The sequence below is a fragment of the Megalobrama amblycephala genome, linkage group LG6, assembly GCF_018812025.1.
Source record: "Megalobrama amblycephala isolate DHTTF-2021 linkage group LG6, ASM1881202v1, whole genome shotgun sequence".
NCBI lineage: Eukaryota > Metazoa > Chordata > Actinopteri > Cypriniformes > Xenocyprididae > Megalobrama > Megalobrama amblycephala.
In genome coordinates, this window is record NC_063049.1 from 9,856,610 (window position 1) to 9,878,580 (window position 21,971).

The 21,971-nt window shown below is 36.4% G+C and overlaps 1 protein-coding gene across 7 annotated transcripts in view; it reads right to left on the reverse strand.

The window, feature by feature from the left end:
* Positions 1-21,971, reverse strand: part of ubr3 (ubiquitin protein ligase E3 component n-recognin 3) — an 89,258-nt gene that overhangs the window by 66,449 nt on the left and 838 nt on the right. For all 7 annotated transcript variants that reach the window (XM_048192892.1, XM_048192888.1, XM_048192890.1 and 4 more), the window contains exons 2-19: positions 15,372-15,511; positions 14,763-14,915; positions 12,547-12,702; positions 12,365-12,405; positions 12,079-12,145; positions 11,857-11,987; positions 9,875-10,103; positions 9,508-9,687; positions 8,617-8,750; positions 7,780-7,866; positions 7,629-7,694; positions 6,666-6,755; positions 6,002-6,130; positions 5,414-5,466; positions 4,688-4,821; positions 2,579-2,664; positions 2,019-2,160; positions 921-1,017 (exon numbers count right to left, since the gene is read on the reverse strand). In XM_048192892.1, coding sequence (XP_048048849.1) covers positions 921-1,017; positions 2,019-2,160; positions 2,579-2,664; positions 4,688-4,821; positions 5,414-5,466; positions 6,002-6,130; positions 6,666-6,755; positions 7,629-7,694; positions 7,780-7,866; positions 8,617-8,750; positions 9,508-9,687; positions 9,875-10,103; positions 11,857-11,987; positions 12,079-12,145; positions 12,365-12,405; positions 12,547-12,702; positions 14,763-14,915; positions 15,372-15,511 — 2,115 coding nt within the window. The remainder of the gene's footprint in view (positions 1-920; positions 1,018-2,018; positions 2,161-2,578; positions 2,665-4,687; positions 4,822-5,413; positions 5,467-6,001; positions 6,131-6,665; positions 6,756-7,628; positions 7,695-7,779; positions 7,867-8,616; positions 8,751-9,507; positions 9,688-9,874; positions 10,104-11,856; positions 11,988-12,078; positions 12,146-12,364; positions 12,406-12,546; positions 12,703-14,762; positions 14,916-15,371; positions 15,512-21,971) is intronic.

Consider the following 21,971-nt stretch of genomic DNA (forward strand, 5'->3'; position numbering starts at 1 on the left):
AACTACGTAATTTATACATTATTTAAAGCAAGTTACTTTCAAAGGGTGATTTACTTTATTTTGATGGCTACCTTAGACATCAGTTTTTTTTTTTTATCCAAACGATAAACTTTTTTCCAAAAAGATGGAAAATTTCCGTCATTCCAACAAAAATTCCATCAATGGTGAGGAAAGAGTTAATAGACATAGCTGAATCATTGTCATTTAGGAATAAGCTCGTGTGGGTGTTTGAATCAAGATCTTTTAATGATTAATCATGCAGTTCTACAATACTGCAAAAAAAAATTACTTTAGGCTGCTGCTGTTGGAAATGAGGCGATGGACTACCTCCACTTTGTAAAAGCTGTGGTTGGAGTGCAAATCTGTATTTAAGGTGTGATGTATTGATTCTCCGTGACATGACTCTAATTGGGGAAAACCCATTTCAGGTATACGTCCCTCCACGAACACCTTCCTCAGAACAGGAAAAGGAGTGACCCTGAACGTAATTCCCTCTATCACACAGCGACCCCTAAACTCAAGGTCAACAGCGCACAAAATCGAGCAATTTAAGGCTCCATATGTGAGGGTTTTTTTCTGTTTGGTTTCAGGATGATCGATGACCATCTCACTGAGGTTCCACCTCAGACTGAATATGTTATGGAGCAGCTGTATCCCAATATTACTTTATTAAACAATTCTCTGAGTCTGATTTAGTTTTTTAGGACTGCCTACATTGGGCTACACCTTATCTAAGGACAGGAAAAGTCAGAGCTGTCACTACCCTAACATTTACAAAGATTGTATAAACTGTACTGTATTTGCTTGCATTTATATACCTTAAATGAAGGAAAAAGAAGTGAAACAGCAGATGTTTAGTGTTTAAGTGATAAAGTGAATGTTAAGATGAGGTGGATGTCTAGAGGATTTTAGAGACTCACAATGCTGCGTATCGATCCATGGCCGACTGCACGTCTCTGCGGTACACTGTGCGTAGAATCACCATTATAGGGTCAAACTCTTTCTCCCAGACTTCAGCTGGAAAACACACACACAGAAAACAAATGTTGGGTGTGAGTTATGAAAAAGGAGAATAATTCAGAATCAGTGTCAGACTGCCACCATGTGGCGAGACCTGAGAAATTAAGCTTAAATGACCACAATACAATCCTAATTATTATAAAAAAAAAAGAAAAAAAGATAGACACTTCTATTTCAGAAAATGAGCAGAAAACCAGAAGAAACTCATTGTTTGAATGTTGAAACACTGTATAAATCGATATTTCACTTCTAGAATGAATGAATCGACTATAAAAACATCCTGATATTGAGGGGCCTTTTACACAAGACCAAAAACTGAAAAATTATGTGTTTTGGCCATTCGTTTACACGACAACAGTGTTTTGGGGGCCTGAAAACAGGTTTCAGTACAAGTTTTTGAAAACAATATCATTATCGCCTTTAAATGTGTAAACAAAATTGTCCAAAATTTTAATTTGCGAAAATGGTGACATCATGCGCATGCGTATTATGTGTTCAGTATACAGGCATGTAGTGTTTCTTTACAAAGTGACATCGCCAACTACTGGCCTGGCATGAATATAGCTTTTTTGCAAATGCAAATGCAAATGCAAATGCAAAAAAAAAAAAAAAAGCAAAATGCAAAATACACGAAAAATGTGAAGAAAAAAACTTTTCCATTTTTAGTTAAAGTACCCTTAGTTTACTCCTGTTACCTAAACCCACATGTCATTAGTTAGAGCACACTTGCACCACATTGACCAGATAATAAAACTAAATTACAGGTCAATTTTAAATTTACAGAAATGTGTCTGGTCATGTCCTGTAACAGGTAAAGGAAACAAAGACACATCTATTACTAGAGAGCAGATGCTTCTGTCCTAATGCAGAGAAAAGTGTTGAAACCCTACAACCATGTAGTCACACTGCCATCTGGTGGTAATAAGAGGTACACACAACATACCAATGCAATTATGGGGGGGGAAGGACATAAATGACAAAATGATAAGTTTTGTCACCTTTAGGTGTATACATGCCCTGCTGCATAGATCCTCCAGGCTCGAACACTGGGGCTTTAAAATCAGCTACAGCAGACAGCATCTCCTCAAAACTACAGCTGCCCGGCACCACGCCGCTCTTAGGGTTCGGATTTTCCGGGATCTACAGCCATGGTCAAGGACACTCAGCAAAATTCAACTAATATGACCAAAATAATTCAAGTTTTTATTTTTTTCCCCAGAGGTCCTCTAGTTATAATCCATTAGTTATAAAGTCTAGTTTTTTGTCGTAATTTAGGGTTTCCATTTTCTCTAGGCATTAAGAAACTGCTTTTCTTTCTTTAAGAAACACTTAAAGAATAATCTTTTTGTACTGGGTTTACAGTATTTTTACATAGTATAATATATATTTTTCATTTACCATAAGTAGTTCTTAATCAAAAAATAATTAAAAAATGATTCTTATGATATGAATCGAGTAAAACATCACAAGTTGTTCTAACACTAACAAAAGCTTAATCAAAGCAGAGCACTTGCTGTACTTCCTGTGAGTACAGCATGTTTCCATGGTGAAAGGATACAAGATCTAGCAGGGAACTGTGGGTACGATCATTCATACACAACTGTGACACCATCTCCGCTCTCAAAATCTCATCATCAGACATTCCTGCAGAGAGACACAAAGACAGAATGACATGAGCTAATATCTCCATCTCTATGAATGCCTGGAAACTTGTCCAGTGCGTTTCCATTCCCACACCACAGCTTTCAAAATGTCGACGGGTCATTCCATCACTAAAGGTTCAAAAATGGTTGTTTGCTTGACCAGTTTCAATTTTCCTATTTTTTATTTTTGAGTGATTATTTTAAGGTATTGGTATTGCAAAACAACCAATAATAATAGTGTACATGTACCGTTAAATGTGCACTAGAGATCAGTGTAATGTAAACGTTTTAATGCTGGGAAAAGGATTAATCACAATTAATCGCATCCAAAATAAAAGTTTGTATTTACATAATTTGTGTTTGTGCTGTGTATACTTATGTATATATATATATATATATATATATATATATATATATATATATATATATATATATATATATATATATATATATATATATATATATATATAATATAAAATTACACACACATACATGTATATATTTAAGAAAAAATTGTTATGTTTATATATAAAATATTTATATATAATATAAATTATATAAATATATGTACAGTATATACATGCAAATATTTCCTTAATATGTACATGTATGTGTGTGTATTTAAATATACAAAATAAGTATAGACAGCACACACACATATAGTATGTAAACACAAACTTATTTTGGACGCAATTAATCGCGATTAATCCTTTGCCCAGCATTAAAACATATATAACCAAAAATTTGTTGTGGGCCACGACACAAAAACGCCTGCTGTGATTAAACCAATTAAAATAGAAAAGGAAAAAAATGTGGTTTTGCAATACATAGTGTTTTTTTTAAAAAAAAAAAAGTAAAATTAAAAATGGTCAAGCAACCTCCAGTGGACCACTTCAGATGGGTTGACCCAGACGTGAGCCCCAACATTTTAACAGAGTCCTCTCTGTTAACGAACATGGTTATTGCGCTTATTTACAATCAAACTGTGTGAATGAAACCATATTCAGTACTCTAAAACAGGGCAACCATATAGAGGGTATGCACATGATAGGTGGGAGTCAGTAGACGGGAGTCACCGCAGTTACACACGACTGTAAAGGCCCGTTCACACCAAGAAAGATAACTATAAAGATAATGACAAAGATATAGCTCTAAAAATTGTTCTAAATATGAAGGAATAGCACCGTCTACACCACAGCTATAACGATAACGATTTAGAGAAACTATATCATTGGGATCACTTTCAGAATGTTTTTTTCCAGCTGTTGAACGATAAAAAAAACTGACAGCCAATGAGAATCCATTCTAATTTAAGGGCTTGCGCATTTAAAATGGCAGATGACATTGCAGAGAAGTTAATTGAATGCTAAGGACATCTGGTTAAAGCTGTGTAAATACAACAAGAACAGAAAAAACATGTTGTACACACTGAAAAACCGCAGCGCGTGAGATTAGAATAAACAGACCGTTATCGTTCATTGGTGTAGACGCAAATATAGTTATCATTATAGTTACCTTTATAGTTAGCGTTCTTGATGTGAACGGGCCTTAAGTCTATAATGTCTTAGTGCTTTAACAATTTTTAGGGCTGGGCAATATGACAAAATATAAGTGATCATCCAGATTTAGATCTACCTATATTGTATTTATAATGTTGTCTAGCAGATAAAGCATTCACAGGCTTTGATTTCCAGGCTTTGAAATCAGGTAAATATTAATGTCAGTAAACCTGATTCCTGCCCACGTCAATGTCCATGGACCACTGGTTCTTTAATAAGTTGTAAGGATCACAGTCAGGTCACACATTTTCCCCAATTAAATCCAGTCATGTCGCAGGATGTTTTGCCACTCAGTCCAAAGTGACGTCAATGCACACCCTCTATACTAAAGCTGTATGAATGTAGCCTTAGATTCACCAGTTAGAATTAACACATTCAAAACAATGATAGATCTTGTGTATGTTAGCTATTTAACGTTACTGAGCTTCAAACTCTCAGTATTATTGAAAAAGAGATGACATGTACCTAAGTGTATTCGGAGACTGCTCAGTATGACCAAGAAGGTGAGCGCTCCCTCCAGCATGGGTCTCTCCTGCTCCGAGTCCAGCACTGCGTTCTGATGTTGAGACGCCATCGTCAGCAAGTCCACCACCTTAAACCTGACATAAACACAAAGTTCTAAGGTGCCATCTCTAAACAATAGCCGTATTTTCACTGTCGGGCCAAAAGCGAGCGTGCTAGTGCACATTTCCACTGTCACTTCCAGGGCTTGACCGGGCCTCATCAGGGCTTCCTCAGGGCCAACGACCAGGGGTTTTTGGCCCACCGAATACCTTTAATATATTTAATTATACATTTATATGCGATGCTAAAGACTACTTATGCTAACCATTGCCATAATAAATACACATGTTTTATGGAAAATACCAGAGACTGCTTGAAGAATGTAGACAAATCATATATGATTATTTATTTAATTTCATGTTTATCTGTCTCTTTTGCCTTTGTTGATACCAGACTAATGTATCTGCATATGTGTCAAATTACATGCATTGAAGTGATTGATGGCATCGGGTTTTAGGGCAGCACCGGAAACGCAACTTGATTTTGGTCTCGGTTGAGTTCCGAGGCTATTGGCCCCACCCGGCACATTGTTAGCCCTGGCTAGCACTGGCCAAACAGTGGAAAAGCGGCTAATGGTGGCTGGGAACAATCTGTGTGAAAACACAATCCAAGAAAATTTTGACGTACCTCTCAAACACTGAGGAAATGAAGTAATCTGGATCCAGTCTAGACGCACACACCTGAAGAAAAAAAATTACATACATATATATTACTATAGTCTTAGGAGGAAACATTCAGGATCCATTAACACTCACAAAGTGCTAAATGTGAGTAGCAACGGGATAAGAGAGCCTGCAAATTCAGAAAGAACTGCACAAAGTACATGGATTAAATAGATTATAACGACTGCCTGACCCTCACTGAATGATGTGTGATTTAAATCAAACTATTTACTGAGAAAATGTGTTTTATTGTGCGTCTTCTAACAACTTTTAGATCAGAGGACAATTAAAAATCATAAGTTTATCTTAATAAGGGAATATTCCACACATTTAGCCTTAAACATGAAAATATGAGGAACATGATCATGTTTTCCAAAAAATTAATGTCTAAACGAAAATGAAAATGTTTTGATGCTGTGAGTGATGCAATGACCTGTGCTGTCTGTCTGTAAAAAACACAAACCCAAAGTCAGGTTTGGCAAAGAATTCTGGACCCTGGATGAACACATACTTCAAGTACAGAAGTATCAGGTGAGGGGTGTCGGCGTGTTACCTGCAGGAGGTAGATGTCCGGATCAATCATAGAGTTGCAGAAGTGAGACTGGACATAGGTCATGGCCTGACCTTTAATCTGCAGCCCGTTTCTCACCCACATGTTACTATGGATCTCAGACAGGCTAGCCTGCACAAACACACAGAAAATGATCAACTGATGGATTCCATCTACTTATCACACACAGTAGAATTAACATCATAACACTGTCACATGACAGTAAGTCACATCCCAGTAGTGAAACGCGAGACATCGGTAAAGATTTATGACAAACGGCTGCAACATTACACAACACAATGTCCTCTGCTTCAGCAGCATTAATGCACTGATGAACAAAAATGAAGTCTTGTGTATGGCCGTAACATTTTAGCACCTAGACCAAACAGAAGCACTATATTAAATTATAAATAGCATCAGTGGACATTTGAACTGTTTAGACTAGTCGTACAAGATAGTCATCTAATTTTTTTTCTTTAGGACTGGTCATAAAGAAAGTTTGGCCAGCCCTGGTCCAACAGTTTTGGAACAGAAGAAAGAAAATCGTAAGAGTTATGATTTTTGACATAAGGGTGAATAAATTAATTTTGGTAAGCTATTGCTTTAATAAGTTGCTCCTTCTCAGTTTATCCATCTCTTAATATTTTTATTCACCATCATGCCTTACCTGTATCTGAAGAGGGTGAACCATGATCTTCATCAGCATCTCCTGATCAGGAAGCAAACTGTCCAAATCAAGACCTTGACACTTCACTCCCTGCAAAACAACAAATACGTATGTTTATAATAATGCACATAAAATGAAGAAATGACATCTATACATTAGCTACTCTTCAATTAATTAATATTTGCATGAGGGAACTTGATTATATCAGTAAATCTAATCAAAACAGTGCCCATCTTAGCCTATTCACAAAACGTTTTCTGTGAACCCTTAATTTGAACCATATGAGATCCTTGGTTAAAGGGCAAAACTTTGTATTTGATGCCGAGTGAAAAAATGTTTTAATATTGCGATTGCAATTGAACTATTATATACTTAAACCCTGTTATTACTAACTGTAGGCCATACCAGTATATCATAATGTATTAATAATATACATCCACATTTAGACTTAAGCATATGGTTAAACTTCATTATAGAATATACATATAAAATTGACAAATACAGTAAAATGCACTAAAATGCAGTTTACACAGTGAATGACTGGAGTGCTTTTTGCAGAAACTTAACATAAATTCATCCCACACTCAATGTGGATAGTTTTAGTACAAATGAGTTCAAACTGAAGCAAAAAAGCTACCCAGGATTTGTATGACCCATCACAAGTTACAACATATAAGTTCTGATATACAAGTTCGCTTTTTTTTACTGTTTTTTCACCTCCACTTATCTGTGTTTGCTCATATCATACACACTGGTAGTCTGTGCATTAGTGGTAGGGATTTTCTGATGACTCTTTCTGCAGGTTACATCATTTTTCAAGTAGTAGGTGACAAGTGACTGTCTTTAAGAGTGAGTCATTGAATTATTCACTCAACCAGTTTGTTCAACAAGACTGATTCATTCAGAAACTAAACACCACTACTGAATGGGTTCTGGGAGTGTGGGACTGTGCTCCAAGCTCACCTTGCTGAGGAACATGGCATAGTATCGATGGAGAGGTAAATGAAAGGTCAGCTGGTTGAGGGCAGGCTGTGACAGAGAAAGAGAGAGGTTTCTCACGGGTTCCACATTCATCAAGACAAATAATCTGACAGTTTAAGCATCAAGACTGTACCTCATCTACAAACCCAATGGCATCAAACCACATCTGAAGAGTTTCCAGACAGTACCGCACCACTGTCTTAGTGTACTCTTGGGTCTCCTGACAACACACAACATGTTCAAATTAAAACAAGCCTCCAAAAAAACACTAAATAGGGCCAGTTCACACAGAACACATTTCTGCATTCCACTGTCCTGCTTTTCTATTGTTTTTCTATGTAAACATGTGCTAGACTAGTGGTCCTCAACCAGAGGCCCCACTAGAGGCCTCAGCAAACTTCCAATGGGGCCTCAAGACGACTTAATTCTATTTAAAATAAGACAGAATTAAAAAAAACAAGATTTTTTCTTAGTATTTAGTTATTTTTATAATGAATATACATCTTTCTAACTATTCCAAACTCTAAACTCTGTTTTACTGGGTAGAAATTGTAAGTGGGGGGGACCTTCAAATATTGTTGAGGACAATGAGGGGGCCCTGAAGTCAAAAAGGATGAGATCCACTGCGTTAGACGAATGTGATCGACCGCTACACTAGTGTCTCACATCCTTTGCAGCATCTCTCGCATGACACAGTGCTCAAGGTAAAATAAGTTCAACTTTTTTACAAAAAAAAAAAAAAAAAAAAAAAAAAAAAAAAAAGTCAAGACCTTGTGGTTTTCCCCATTCTACTGCTCAAATCTCACATTTTTTAATGCAAAAACTGTTCTGTGTGAATAGCCCCTGAAAGCATATATCAATAATAAACAATTACAGACTGAAATATAACTCAGTATGCAGCAGATAAATTAGAGAATTTCACAAATGAAAAGGTGCTGGAGTGATGCATGCAGAGATGAATGTAGCTCACTTTGACTTTGCAGTGTGTGAGGAGACCCCACATGGGCTGAGCACAGGCCTCCAGCTCAGCTGCAAATGCTGCATAATACGTCTGAGACTCAAACTCCACATGCTCATTCAGCTCTCTCTTATTCAGATTCATTCCTGACAGAGCAAAAGGTACAGAGAAGAATCCATAACAGAGTGAATTATTGACTCACCGAGATCACGTTTCAGTTGTAACATAACCTACATCACACACAGTTCTGTGATTTTAATCAAAACTAAAATGTCCTTTATAAAATGAATAGTCCTAGATGCTTTTTATTAGGTAGTAACCATTTATAGAAGGCATTCGAGATCATGCTGTATTGTAAATACAATCACATTTATGTCTTGCTTTCCAGGACAGATATCTAAACATTATTTAATCAAGATACATCTACTTGAGAAGCAAAAAGACTTTCTGACAAATATTTCAAAATTAAGAGAGTTTTTGTTTAAAACAAGAAAAAAAATATCTGTCAATGGGGTCAGAAAAAAAGAAAGTGATCCCAAATCTGCTATTATTTTATATTTAGAATGATTTCTAGAACTATATCTTTATCGTTATAGTTATCATCCTTGGTGTGAACGTGCCTTTAATAGCTTAAGTCATTTTGCTTAAGTAATAGATAGCTTAGTTTATTTGTACTGGAAAACAAGACAAAAATAGAAAATCATTTTTGTAGTGTTGTGCATAATTAAGCCATTTAGCTGTAACCATTTTACAAAATAGCACCGATTTTCATAACTCATTGCTCAATTAAGTAAACACTAATTCATTCTCATTATGCCATTCATAGGACTAAGAAAAAAAGCACCACAGACTTTGAAACAAAAACAATGTCTATGACTGCAGGATTTCCTGTCAGTTATTGACCTTGGAAGAAGGAGACGAAACTCATCCAGAGCAGCAGCAGAGAATGATCCTCCAGGAAGCGCTTGGCCACACTTTGGTGTGAGAGGATATTAATAAAATCACTAACTAAAGGCCAGTAGGTGTTATTCTTCAGTAGAGCTTCACCACAGTTTACCACCACATGACGATTATTCTCCTCATCTGTGACATTAAAAACACAGAATTAAGACATTTCAAAATATTTTGTACTTGACATTCGGGAAATGTCATCAAGGTATCGCATCAAGAAATTTGCATACAGCGCACAGTACATATAAAGTAAAAATAGTACGAATGGTACAACAATATGGCATTTCAAACGCACCCTATACATCGTTTCTCGCGTTACCTTGCAGTTCGCTCTTGATAAGGCAGCTCTCCATCATGTAGAGAAGCACAGTGACCATGATGTCCAGTAACTGGCACTCCTCTGTGACGTGTCTCGCCAGCTCCTCGTTACTGAAGAGCTGCACGCTGATGTGAACGATACGGTTAGACATGGTGTCGGACTCGTGGCTCTTCATGAGGGTCTTCATGATGAAGGCGTAGTGTTGTACAAATGTTTTAGTGAACGTGATCTGTGGCACAGGAGAAGGAAGTACACATTTTGGTAAAAAAATTTGAAAAACTGAGCACAGACACAAAGTTTCTCCAGGAACGCAATAGTTTTGCAAGAGAAAGCAAAAGCACTGACATATAATTTTTCCTCTCAGCTCATTTTTTTTTACCATGATCATATCCTTTTAGGGGATCCGTAGGAACGTAACTAAAATACATAACTAAATGTTTCATGTTGTGCATACCAAAAAACTTTAAAAAAAATAAATAAATAAAATTTTTTATAATACATAAATGTAATTTTTTAAGTTCTAAATTTAACGTTTTTGATACAGTATTTATTTTTCTTTTTTCATTTCAAACAGTGTTACATAAAAAATACTATTATGTTATTTCATGATTAAGTATTGTATTTCAATGGAACTGAAAAAAAGAGAAATTCACAGATTTGAAGGCTGCTATTAGAAGGTTATCGGCATATTATGCGACGACGCATTACTTAACAGAGAGCTTACAACCTACTAGCTACGTTCTGCCTTGAGGACACATGGCATCACAAAATTAAATGCAAAGTTAGCAACTAGTAGTTAAGAACCTACGAACTGTTGGTGCAACACCACCCATATGTACAAGGTCCAATGATAATACTTACAAAGTAGCAAAGAGAGTGAAAACTAGCAAAATTCTCTAAATTTATTAGAGATTTACAAGTACAAGAGGCAAACATATGCTACTTTAACGGTGTATAAGATTAGGTCAACATGCTTTAATGTTCAAAAATCACATTACATTTCCACATACTGTACATTATTGCAGCACCTCTATTCCCAGTCTGTCTGAAACACTCAGATTGAATTCTGGTTTCAAAAAGTTCAGAGTGCTCTGATTGGCCAGCTGACCCAGTGTGTTGTGAGTGGCTAAAAAAACGCCTCAAGCATGCAACGGAAATGTAACGCCCTTTACCACAATGCGAGTTTCAGCTTCAAACCTTCTAATGCAATTGTAAACACAAAAAGTTAATAGCGTCATTGTTTGTACCATATCAGTTCAAGCATGTGTCAGATTCTGAAAATGCAAATGATTAAGCAGATGGATCAGGAATAGAGATGCACCGATTGCAAATTTCTTGGCTGATTCCGATTTTTTTTGTAAGTGTGACCTGCCGATACTGATTTTTACCGATTCCATTATTCTTTCAAATATCTATAGTTTACAGCATATACAAACAAAAATCTACTTTTCTTCAATGCACTTGTTTTCATAAAAAAAAGTAAAAAGATAATAATTAAACAAACTTCAAACAACAGCAACAGCACAAATAAATGCAATAAAATAAGACATATGCAATAAACATGGCTTTATGTTTTTCAGGTGGGTTTTTTCAGGTTCTTTGTTATATATAATAAATCCCTTTTGTGGGAGACTTTCTCGGTTTCACAGACAAGTCCCAGACTAAAATGCATTTTTGAGCTGTTTTAAATGAGAGCAGCTTGAACTAACTTATCTTAAAATATGTCACTGCCATAGCTTTGTCTCAAGATGCACACCAGTAATGTTTTTAAGGCATGTTTATAAAATGTCCTGATTGAACTAAGGCCTAATCCTGGCTTAATTTAAGACTACGAATTTTGTAACTTTGCAGATCTTACACATGCACACAAAAAGACACATTACACAAAACATTAAAGCATTAAAAAGCACCATGGCCTCTTTAAACAAACCACGGGTTAATTTTGGATCCTGCATATGTAACAGTTAAAAAGCATTAAATACCTTGTAATCCTGATCTGGCAACATGTTGAGCAAAAAAGTGACCATCTTCTGTGGAAATTCATACTTAATTGTCCAAAACAATAACTCTTCTAAAAAACATTTATGTTTCAGAGTGTCCATTATGGATGGATCTAAAAAAAAAAACAAAAAAACAGGAAAACAGGAAGGAAATGTAATTATTGTTCCTAAATTATTTGAAGAATAAATGCCAACAAGATTTACCTTTGGTACTGCTACTGAGCTTCACTCTTTTCCTCTGGCCCACACCCTGCAGCCCATCCTGATCCTCCTGTCAGACAAACACATGAACCGCTTTTAATTTGACCCACTCTTCTCAACAATGAGCCCAGCTAAAACAGTTTCCTTTGTCAATAAGTTCACGTTGCTAAAGTGGTCAAAATAAAGCGGTGTTCTCAACAATAACACAATGGGGAAACACACCCTGCTGTGTTTGTTTTGACTGGTTGCTGGGTCATATTTTATCTATTCCAAAAGTCTTTGTGCCTACCTCTTTGCTAGAGTCCTCCAGACTGGCAGCAGCAGTAGCTCCTAAAATAATAAAGGTAGCAAAATATAAAAACCATGTTACAAGACTCATCAATATTCTATTCTTCATATTCAATGTACAAATAAGGATAAAAACACCCATCTCTACAGTACAGTGAAGCACAGAAGAGACAGCAGTGTTACCCAGCAGACTGAGCGCTCCTGCTCCTGCCGGAGTGTCTGTTGCTCCAGCACCAGCTCCTCCTGCTCCTTTCTCCTCCACTGACACCAGACCTGAACTCTTCAGTGCCGACAGATACTTCTCATAGTTCCTCTTTGCATAAACATTCTCCTCTTGACCTGTGGGTGTGGGACAATATAGATGTGAACACTGACCAAAAGGGAGGACTATTTTTAAAGGAGTCATATCAAGTGTGAAAATGAACAAAAAACACCTTCCTTACAGCTTGATTAAAAATTGTCAGATTTATGACAACAAAAACCAAAATACAACGGTCGAAAGATCACAGTTCCACACCAATGTCACCAGTTCAGAAACTTGCTCACACAGTTAAGTAATGAGGAAGTAGGATATAAGATATAGGATACTCTTAAAAATAACAGTTCTAAAAGGGGGTTTTCACAGTGATGCCATAGAAGAACCATTTTAGGTTCCCCAAAGAACGTTTCAGAGAATGTGGAATGGAAAGTTTCCATGGATTATTATATTTTCACTTGAGCTTGGTGCAGCACGGCACAATTACAAACCATTCTTGGGCCAGGAATTCTCAGCACCATTAGCTAACCATACATACAGGGCTTGACATTTTTGCTCAACAGCCACTGTGGCTAGTGGTTTTCCAAAGATACTAGCCACAATTTTGATATTGATACCATGGGGAAAAACTGACATATAGATAATTTTGATGTTATCTCAATTTACAGTAGACTACTGTGAGGCGGTTTATGTATGCGCACCTTGGGTGTGAGAACAAAATCTGCGAAAATTATATTTTGAAATATTTTGAAATCCCCTTGGAAGTTTGTTGAGGTCCCTAGCTCTAGTTGAGAACCACTGGTCTAGTGCATGTCTAATTTGAAATAGATATTTTTAATATTATCTCATAATTTGGCAGCAGGTATAATAGGCTGCTGTCACTTTAAGACCTGACGCACGGATCCATTATACTGTTAAGGTCTTGATACACAGGGCAACTTTTTGAGCAATGTTGCTGGGCAATGTTGCCAAGCGATGTTGCTTGGGCACTTTCCCATTGAGAATAGGCAATACATTTCTATCCAAAGTATCCAAATAGAAATGTATTGCCTATTCTCAATGGGAAAGTGCCCAAGCATCATCGTTCGTCAAAACTGCCCAGCAACATTGCTCAAAAAGTTGCCCTGTGTATCATCACCTTTACAGTAGTCTACTGTTTGAGGTGGGTTTATATGTACGCACTTTAGGTGTGAGAACAAAATCTGCAGAAAGGAGTAAAATTATACGCACAATTCCACATTAAAATTTAAGCTCTGTAACACCAACAATATTCATCCGGAGCAAATGAAACAAGTGAGTGAGGGGAGGCGGTGTTGTGTGCCAACTTGCTGTCGAAGAGATAAGAGAGAGAGAGAGAAAGCGCAGCTGGAATTGTGTATCTATTCTGCGGGAAAACACTTCCAATACTCTTTCAGATATTTCTGTCAATATGTATATTGACATGTATGGAAGTGTTTCTGATATTTCTGATCAATATGTATCGAAAAAAAAAACAATATTTTTGACACTACATTGCGCTTAGTTTATTATTTCAGATGCCATTTTAAAAGACTACAATTGAAAAATATATAGCTATATTAAATATAAAATTCAACCCATCATAGTGGCTAATAGGAGTGACTGTGTTACACGTCACTGCTGAAATACACCTCCATTTGTTGGGTTGGTGGGTGTTAAAGGTGATCTATGTAAGTTTTTGACTGTACTAAAGCATAAAAATACCATGATATGTTTGCAGATATTTATTAAACATGCTGAGTTCACATATTAATTTCTCTGAAAACCATTGCTACAGCCAGTTATTTTACTTTGAAATTTGCGTTCCATGTTGGAATTTCTGTTTCCGTCTGTGCAAGACCACATGTCGTCAATTTACCCAATAGTATTTTGCCACCCCGGGTTGCCAGTTGGCGGAAAACATATGCAGCGTTCCTGTTGCAAGTCTTCAAACTGGCAACCCGCATGAGCGTCGAATGAGGAGGGGGGCGGGGCAAACAATATTTTGAATTTGGACTGCAGTACCCATTTCAACCACTAGCTGTCATTCTTACATAAAGCACCTTTAATGTCAAGCCCTGCATACATACAGAAATGTTAACAACTTAAATTGCTCAAATACAGTCAATACAGTCACAATACTCACCCATGCTCAGTTCTTTAAATGTCTGCTGATTGGTTAAGATCTTGGTAAGAACAGTGCGCATGGCCCCGCCCATCTTGGTCAGCTCTTCTAAGAACGATATGTGCGGCTCTAACTGCTGCAGAACCTTCTGCAGATCTCTGTCAGCGGCCGACTCTGCAAGCACATGATAAGATGTTTGTGTGAGAGAAAATATAGCAGCATATGTTACCCCAGTGGGCATGATTAGCAGGCTCAGCCAGTACATGCCATACACATGGGACTGATATTATGCAAAAGCACAGAGAAAGCTGTTAACTAAAGCATTATTGAATTATCTTATTTGTTGCTTCACAATATTTTTGGTACGCTTCACAATATGTCTGTTCATATTAGGAGCTGAATCTACTGAACCAGCTCCAAACTAAACACTTAAAGCCCCATAAAAAGAAAATTGGAGTTTTGTGGCTTTTATTTCATGTCTATTAGCTTTGTGGCCATGTAGTGTATTCCTATAAATTAACAGAATAGCCTTTAGCTGACAAACCGTGTGTGCCTGTGAAGCCATTTTATGGGGTCTTTGAAGGAGTTACAACAGTACAAGGGCATTGAGGTGTGATGTGATGTCCTCACCTGGCTCAGTGTAGCCGTCTCTCAGGTACTGAATGATAGTGATGATAAACCGCGGCAGCACCATCTCAGACATGAGCAGCAGATCCCGAGGGACTGATGGCACGTTCTCTCCCGTTTTTAACCGATGCCTACTACAAAACCTGTCACACAAGAGCATGTAAATTAGAATTTAGCATGTCAGCAGATTAATTAGGCTTAATTTGATTAATACAAAAAAATCCTGTTTTCACTGTAATAAAAATGTCTGACATTACACTGTTTTCGCAAAGGTCAACAGATTAATGCACTACCAGCAACTACAATATGCAAGTCTATAGTAATAATATGGTGGTGGTGTAGGGATAAAAGATGTGCTGGAACAGCAGCTGATCCATATCACCAAAAGTGATCACCCACTTTATCAGTGGTCTTGGTTCTGGAAGTATATTTCCAATTCATTTCCTCCATATACAAATATATATTTCAAAAAAATATTCAGTAAGGAGCTGATGAGACAAACCAATCAGGGCAGAGGTGAATCACATCACAAAGAATCAGGGGAAAAAAGACAGGCATGTATTTAAATTATTTTAACTGGCAATGAACTACTTATCCCATGAAGCATTGCAACAGACAGGCAATATAAACATGTAATATTTAATGCCAACTACAAGTTAATTAAAAATAGTTTAAAAGCATAAAACCACTCTTTATTTCAAAATGTTATTTCAGTATAGAAATATGCAAGTAGACTGGGAGGTTAGAAAGAAAGACTCGACACACAATGCTTCATGAGACTCGATGGTTGCCTTTTCCAGCGACTTTTCTGATTGGTGGCTCTCTGTTCAGAATTATGGGAAGTGTATTTCTTCTCACAAAAAAGGCTATTAAAGTCACATTAAAATGGAAATGACAGGTACAAATTTTTTTCCAAATTCTGAAGTACATTTGAGTGTACCGCTCTATCGAAGAAGAAAAATGTCATTTAAACTAAAAGACTAAAAATTATTGTAAATTGAATTTGTCATTTAGACTAAAAATAATTTGCAGCGTGCCTCCCATCCAATAATCGCAATAAGCTTTGATCAATAAGTCTCAGCTTAAATTGTCAATCTTGTCACAAATCTTAATTATTTCTCCTTAATGTGGCATGACAGACCACTGCAGCATTTTTGAGTGATGATTTTCAAATAAACCCAATTAATTGATTATCATATACAGTGTTTTATGAAAACAATTTCAGTTTTGGTATTAAAAAAAAAATATATATATACATAAATTCAGTGCATCGGCATCACTATTTTTTTTTTTTAATACTTTTTGAACTCCACTGCGGCGTTCTGTTGCCCCATAACACGGCACAAACCCAGGCTTGCTTAATAGAGACTCCCATACCAAATACAAACAAACAAATAAATACTGCACTGTCATAATTGTACAGTGGTGGTATCAGAGGTTAAGACCAGGGCTGCACTGATTAACTGGAATTGTGATCTGGTTTAGTGCAATCGTCAAACCGCAAAGGCTGCAATTTAATTAAATGAATATATGCACTGCATGTTTCAGAGTGAAGAGTGGCACTGTGTTCTTACACATGAGCAGCGTCTCAGAGCGTCTCATTCAAAGTCAATGCCGCTCAACACGAACTCCATCTCTGCATCTGCTCTGCTCAAACATCTTCCCAGACTTACAATGAGAAGCACTTATTTTGTTTCCAACAAAAATAAGTTAAAATGAAGATATTGACTGCCATAAATATTAACTACAACTCTCATTAGAGTATTAGTAGACCGTCTTCTTAATATCTACAAACACTTTATTTTAATGCTCCCCCAACAGACATTCTACTAAGTAACTTTGCAACTACATCAACTTATTCTACCAACCCAAACACTAACCTAACATAACAGTTTACTCCAATGAGAGTTGGTTAATATGTAATTACTTAAGTTACTGACAGTTAGCAGAATGTCTAAAGAGGACCATCAAAATAAAGTGTAACCAAATATTACACCAATTTTTTTTTCAGTGTATAAAATGTCACATCTTTGACATACGGAAGAGGATTAGGGCCAAGCAATAATAAAAAAATAAAATCATCTCGAGAATAAAGTCATTAAATTATGAGAAAAAAGTCGTTAAATTACGAGAACAAATTCGTTAAATTACGAATTTGTTCTCATAATTTAACGACTTTTTTCTCGTAATTTAATGACTTTATTCTCAACATTTTATTTAGACTTTTTTCTCGAAATTTAACGACATTTTTCTCATAATTTAACGAATTTAATCTCGAGATGGTTTAATTTTTTTATTATTGCTTGGCCCTAATCGTCTTCCGTATTGATACCCAAAAGTGTTGATGATTTGGAACACGCCCAGAAATGCTGCTGTCTGCTGCTCAAAAATGTTTCTGACTAGGAACACGCCTATGGTATGATGCCAAGTTCACTAGATTTGAAGGCGTTTTGCCCAAAATACTGCTGATTCAGAACATGTCAGCAATGTACAGGTAATGCTGATGATTCTAACCATCTATGAGTTTGAGACTCAAAACTGAAGTTTATTTCTTCATTTTTATTTAGTAATACCATTAAATCACCATTATTATTTTTATTTTAAAGCCATACTGATAATCACAAAATTTTACCCAAATTGTGCAGCCCTACAAACAAGCAGAGCAAACCTTTATATTTTTTTAATTGCATTTTAATTCTAATCAGAAAAAAATGCAATAGAATTTTTTCCTGCAGTCTTAGGTAAGACTTTGGCATGTACCACAGCTCTGTCTACAGTGCGGTCTCAGCATTTATAGCACATATAATGTCACAGACTACTAATGAGATAACGAGACACATACACAGTGAACGTCATCTCTAAACTTGCCAGTGAACATGGCTAAAAAGGCCATGGATTTCTTCTTTAAATAAGAGTAGAGATGACTGGGTTCAGTGGACAGTCACTATGAATCAGAAAGTACATGCGAGAAGTCATGCAATGTCAGTCTCCAGAGCAAAAGCAAAAGTGTTGCTGGAGCTGATGTCTTTTCACAGTAAACATCTACCAAGAATAAATCTGCCAATATCCTCATTCCTGCAGAGCAGAACACTTCATGATAATTACACCCTTTACTGATCAAACACAGTCAATCTTTTGAGCTCCAGCTGACAGCAGTCGTACCCGGCCCCATGTCTGAACCTCTACACGTTGAATTGTTGAAGTACAGTGAGTGGTGTGAGAGGAGGAAGGGAAGAGACCTGTCACTGACCCTGTGGGGGAAGTTAAAAATAACCCAGACTGTGTCAGTCTCTGTAAGGCAGTGATCAGGTGCCACAGCCCACTCTACTCTATTAACCTCCCCTGACAGCCGTCCGACTCGCACTGTCACTCCAGCCCTTATGTTAGTGCATATATATCAATCAATGCACAGCTGTGCCTAAAATCAATAAAAACTGCCTATACTCAACATTTAAATGGAACATTCCTTTACTAGTTTTAGTAATAACCATACTTGTGTGGTGTTAAAATAACAAGAATGTATACATGTATCATAGACCAAAAATGGGTTGATTTGGAATGGACCTACAGTGTAAAATTGTAGTTGTAAATAAAACTGATTATTGGAGTATGTTTTACAAAAAATACTATGATTTTAAGTTTTTCTATTTCATTAATTTCATGTTTAATTTAATGTGCTACTTGTCGTTTCTTTGTAATTATTTGTGAAATGCAGTAGCAAATTCTGAGTGAAAATTATTTAAAAGTAAATATTATGTAACACTTAATTTTAATGGTTCACTTTAGATATTCTACTAATTTAAAGTAACTTTGCACCTACATGTCAACTCTCATTACAGTATTAGTAAACTGTCTGCTTAATATCTGCTAACACTTTTTGATGGTCCCACAAAGGACATTCTACTAAGTAACTTTGCAACTACATCAACTTATTCTACTAACCCGAACCCTAACCTAACCTAACAGACTACTCCAATGAGAGTTGGTTGATATGTAGTTACTTATAACTTACTTGTATTTAGCAGAAATGTCTAAAGAGGACCATCAAAATAAAGTGTAACCAAATATTACACCAATTTTTTTTTCAGTGTATAAAATGCTGGCAATTCCGGTCACATCTTTGACACCCAAAAGTGTTGATGATTTGAAACACGCTCAGAAATGCTGCTGTCTGCTGGTCAAAAATGTTTCTATGGTATGATGCCAAGCTCACTAGATTTGAGGGCGTTTTGCCCAAAATACTGCTGATTCAGAACATGTCGGCCATGTACAGGTAATGCTGAGGATTCTAAACATCTCTGAGTTTGAGACTCAAAACTGCTGCTAATTTAGCAAGTGCCTACGGCGCCCAAAAATAATGCTGAACCAAAACACCCCTATAAATATCGTGACTAAAATGATGCTGATTTTGAAGACACCAATGATTTGATGCTCAATAACTATGCATAAGTAGGCAGCAGCACTAGGTTTGAGACGTCCCCCCCCAACAGTGCACTAAGTTGGAGGCTATGATGGCCCAAAATGCTGCCGATTGCAGAAGTGTCAGTGATACAATGCTGTAGGTCAATGTTTCCCAACCCTGTTCCTGGAGGCACACCAACAGAGCACATTTTGGATGTCTCCCTTATATATGACCCATATATTTCTGGTCTTGGAGTCTCTACTAATGAGCTGATCTGTTGTATCAGGTGTGTTTGATTAGGAAGAGTTGGAAAATGTGTTGGTGTGACTCCAGGAACAGAGGTGGGAAACACTGCTGTAGGTAATCAGGTCACTAGCTTGACAATATGATTCACAAAAACCTATAATATTGCTGCTGACTGAGAATATACTGATGTCCAACAATGCTATCGATGTAGGCTGCTCACTAGATTTGACACTATGATGCCCAAAAGTGCTTCTGGCTCAGGATGTGTATATATATGATTCTCAAAAATGATATCTAGGTAGGCAGCTCAGTAGGTTTAATACTATGATGCCCAAAATTCCTTATTCGAGGTACTCCTATCTACGATGGCGACATGCTGCTGAAACAGAGCACACCTATAATGTGATCAACAAGCCAATGTTATGAGGTTCAACATTTTTGTTATAACTATAGTAGACAGTTTACAAAGTTTGAGTCTAAAGCCATTTTTCCACCGTTGGACCGAACGGTTCTAATAACGTTTAGGAACAGTTCCAGTTGTATTTCCACTTTAGCCTGGAACGGCACGATTACAAACCATTCTTGCCTGGAATTCTCGGCACGGTTGAATCGTGCAGTGACATCGTCACTCAGGATTGGTCACTTGTCTGTTGCCTGGCTGAACGTTTCTTTGTAGCCAGCTAAGAGCACTATTTGAGTGGCATAAACACAAATTAATAATACAATTAACAAATATCTTATCAGTCTCCATAATGTGGTCACTATTTAAACAGCTCTATTATCAGCCACACAGTGGAAAATGAAACCATATTCATACTGGCTGGGCCGGATCAGCACAGAACGGGACGGTTAATCAACGAGAACAGTTTGGCCTGGTGGTGGAAAAGCTGCTTATGGAACCCCAAAATTCTCCAGATTCAGAATGAATTTCATTTGCAAAATGATATGCAAATTAAATGATTGTCAAGGTGGTCAGCATGCTAGCTGTGGAGACTATGATCGCTCATATTCGGCTGCTGATTTGGGACAAGCTTATGTTATAACCACTGTTTTTTTATTATTGTATAATAAAATAAATACACTATTATAGCATTTGTTAATACACTGCATTAGATTTTTTATACATATATTTTCTGCTGAACACTTCAAACTATTAGTTTTTTTTAAAGTTTTTTTTAAATATGTTATTATAGTTTTTATTGATTTGTATTTATTAGTTATAGTTTTAGTTACTTTAGTCGAGAACTTTTCGAGAATTGTTGCCTTAGCATCTAGCTGGAACAAAATAAATAAATGTTATATATATATATATATATATATATATATATATATATATATATATATATATATATATATATATATATATATATACTTTATTTTAGCTAACATTTATTTTGTTTCAAGTAACAAAAATGTTTTTTATGATTTTGTTTTAGTTAACAATAACAACCCTTGATGTTTTAAAAGACAAAATAATAAAAATCAATGTAGTCAACTCACAAAGGACTGCCTGAGACTGATCCCCTAAAATGCTGCCGATTTGCCTATGATATGATGCCCAAAACAGCTGACGACTCAGGATGCACCTATATTATGACTGCCAAAAATGATGGCACCTCACTAACTTTGATACTACGACGCCCAAAATTCCTGCTTACTCCCATGAACATATCACACCAATGAATTCTTCTGAAAATATAAAGACTAAGTAGACAGCCACAATGTCCAAAAATACTGCTAATTCAAATTTCACCTCCAATCTCACCTTTCACCTTTAATCTTTACATAAAACACTGTCTAAGTAGTCAGCATGCTAGGATGGAGAGTACGATCCCTCAAATTCTGCTGCTGATTTGGGACACGCCAATGTTATGATGCTTAATAATAATAATAATAATAATAATAATAATAATAATAATAATAATAATAATAATGTCAAGATAGGCAGATCGCAA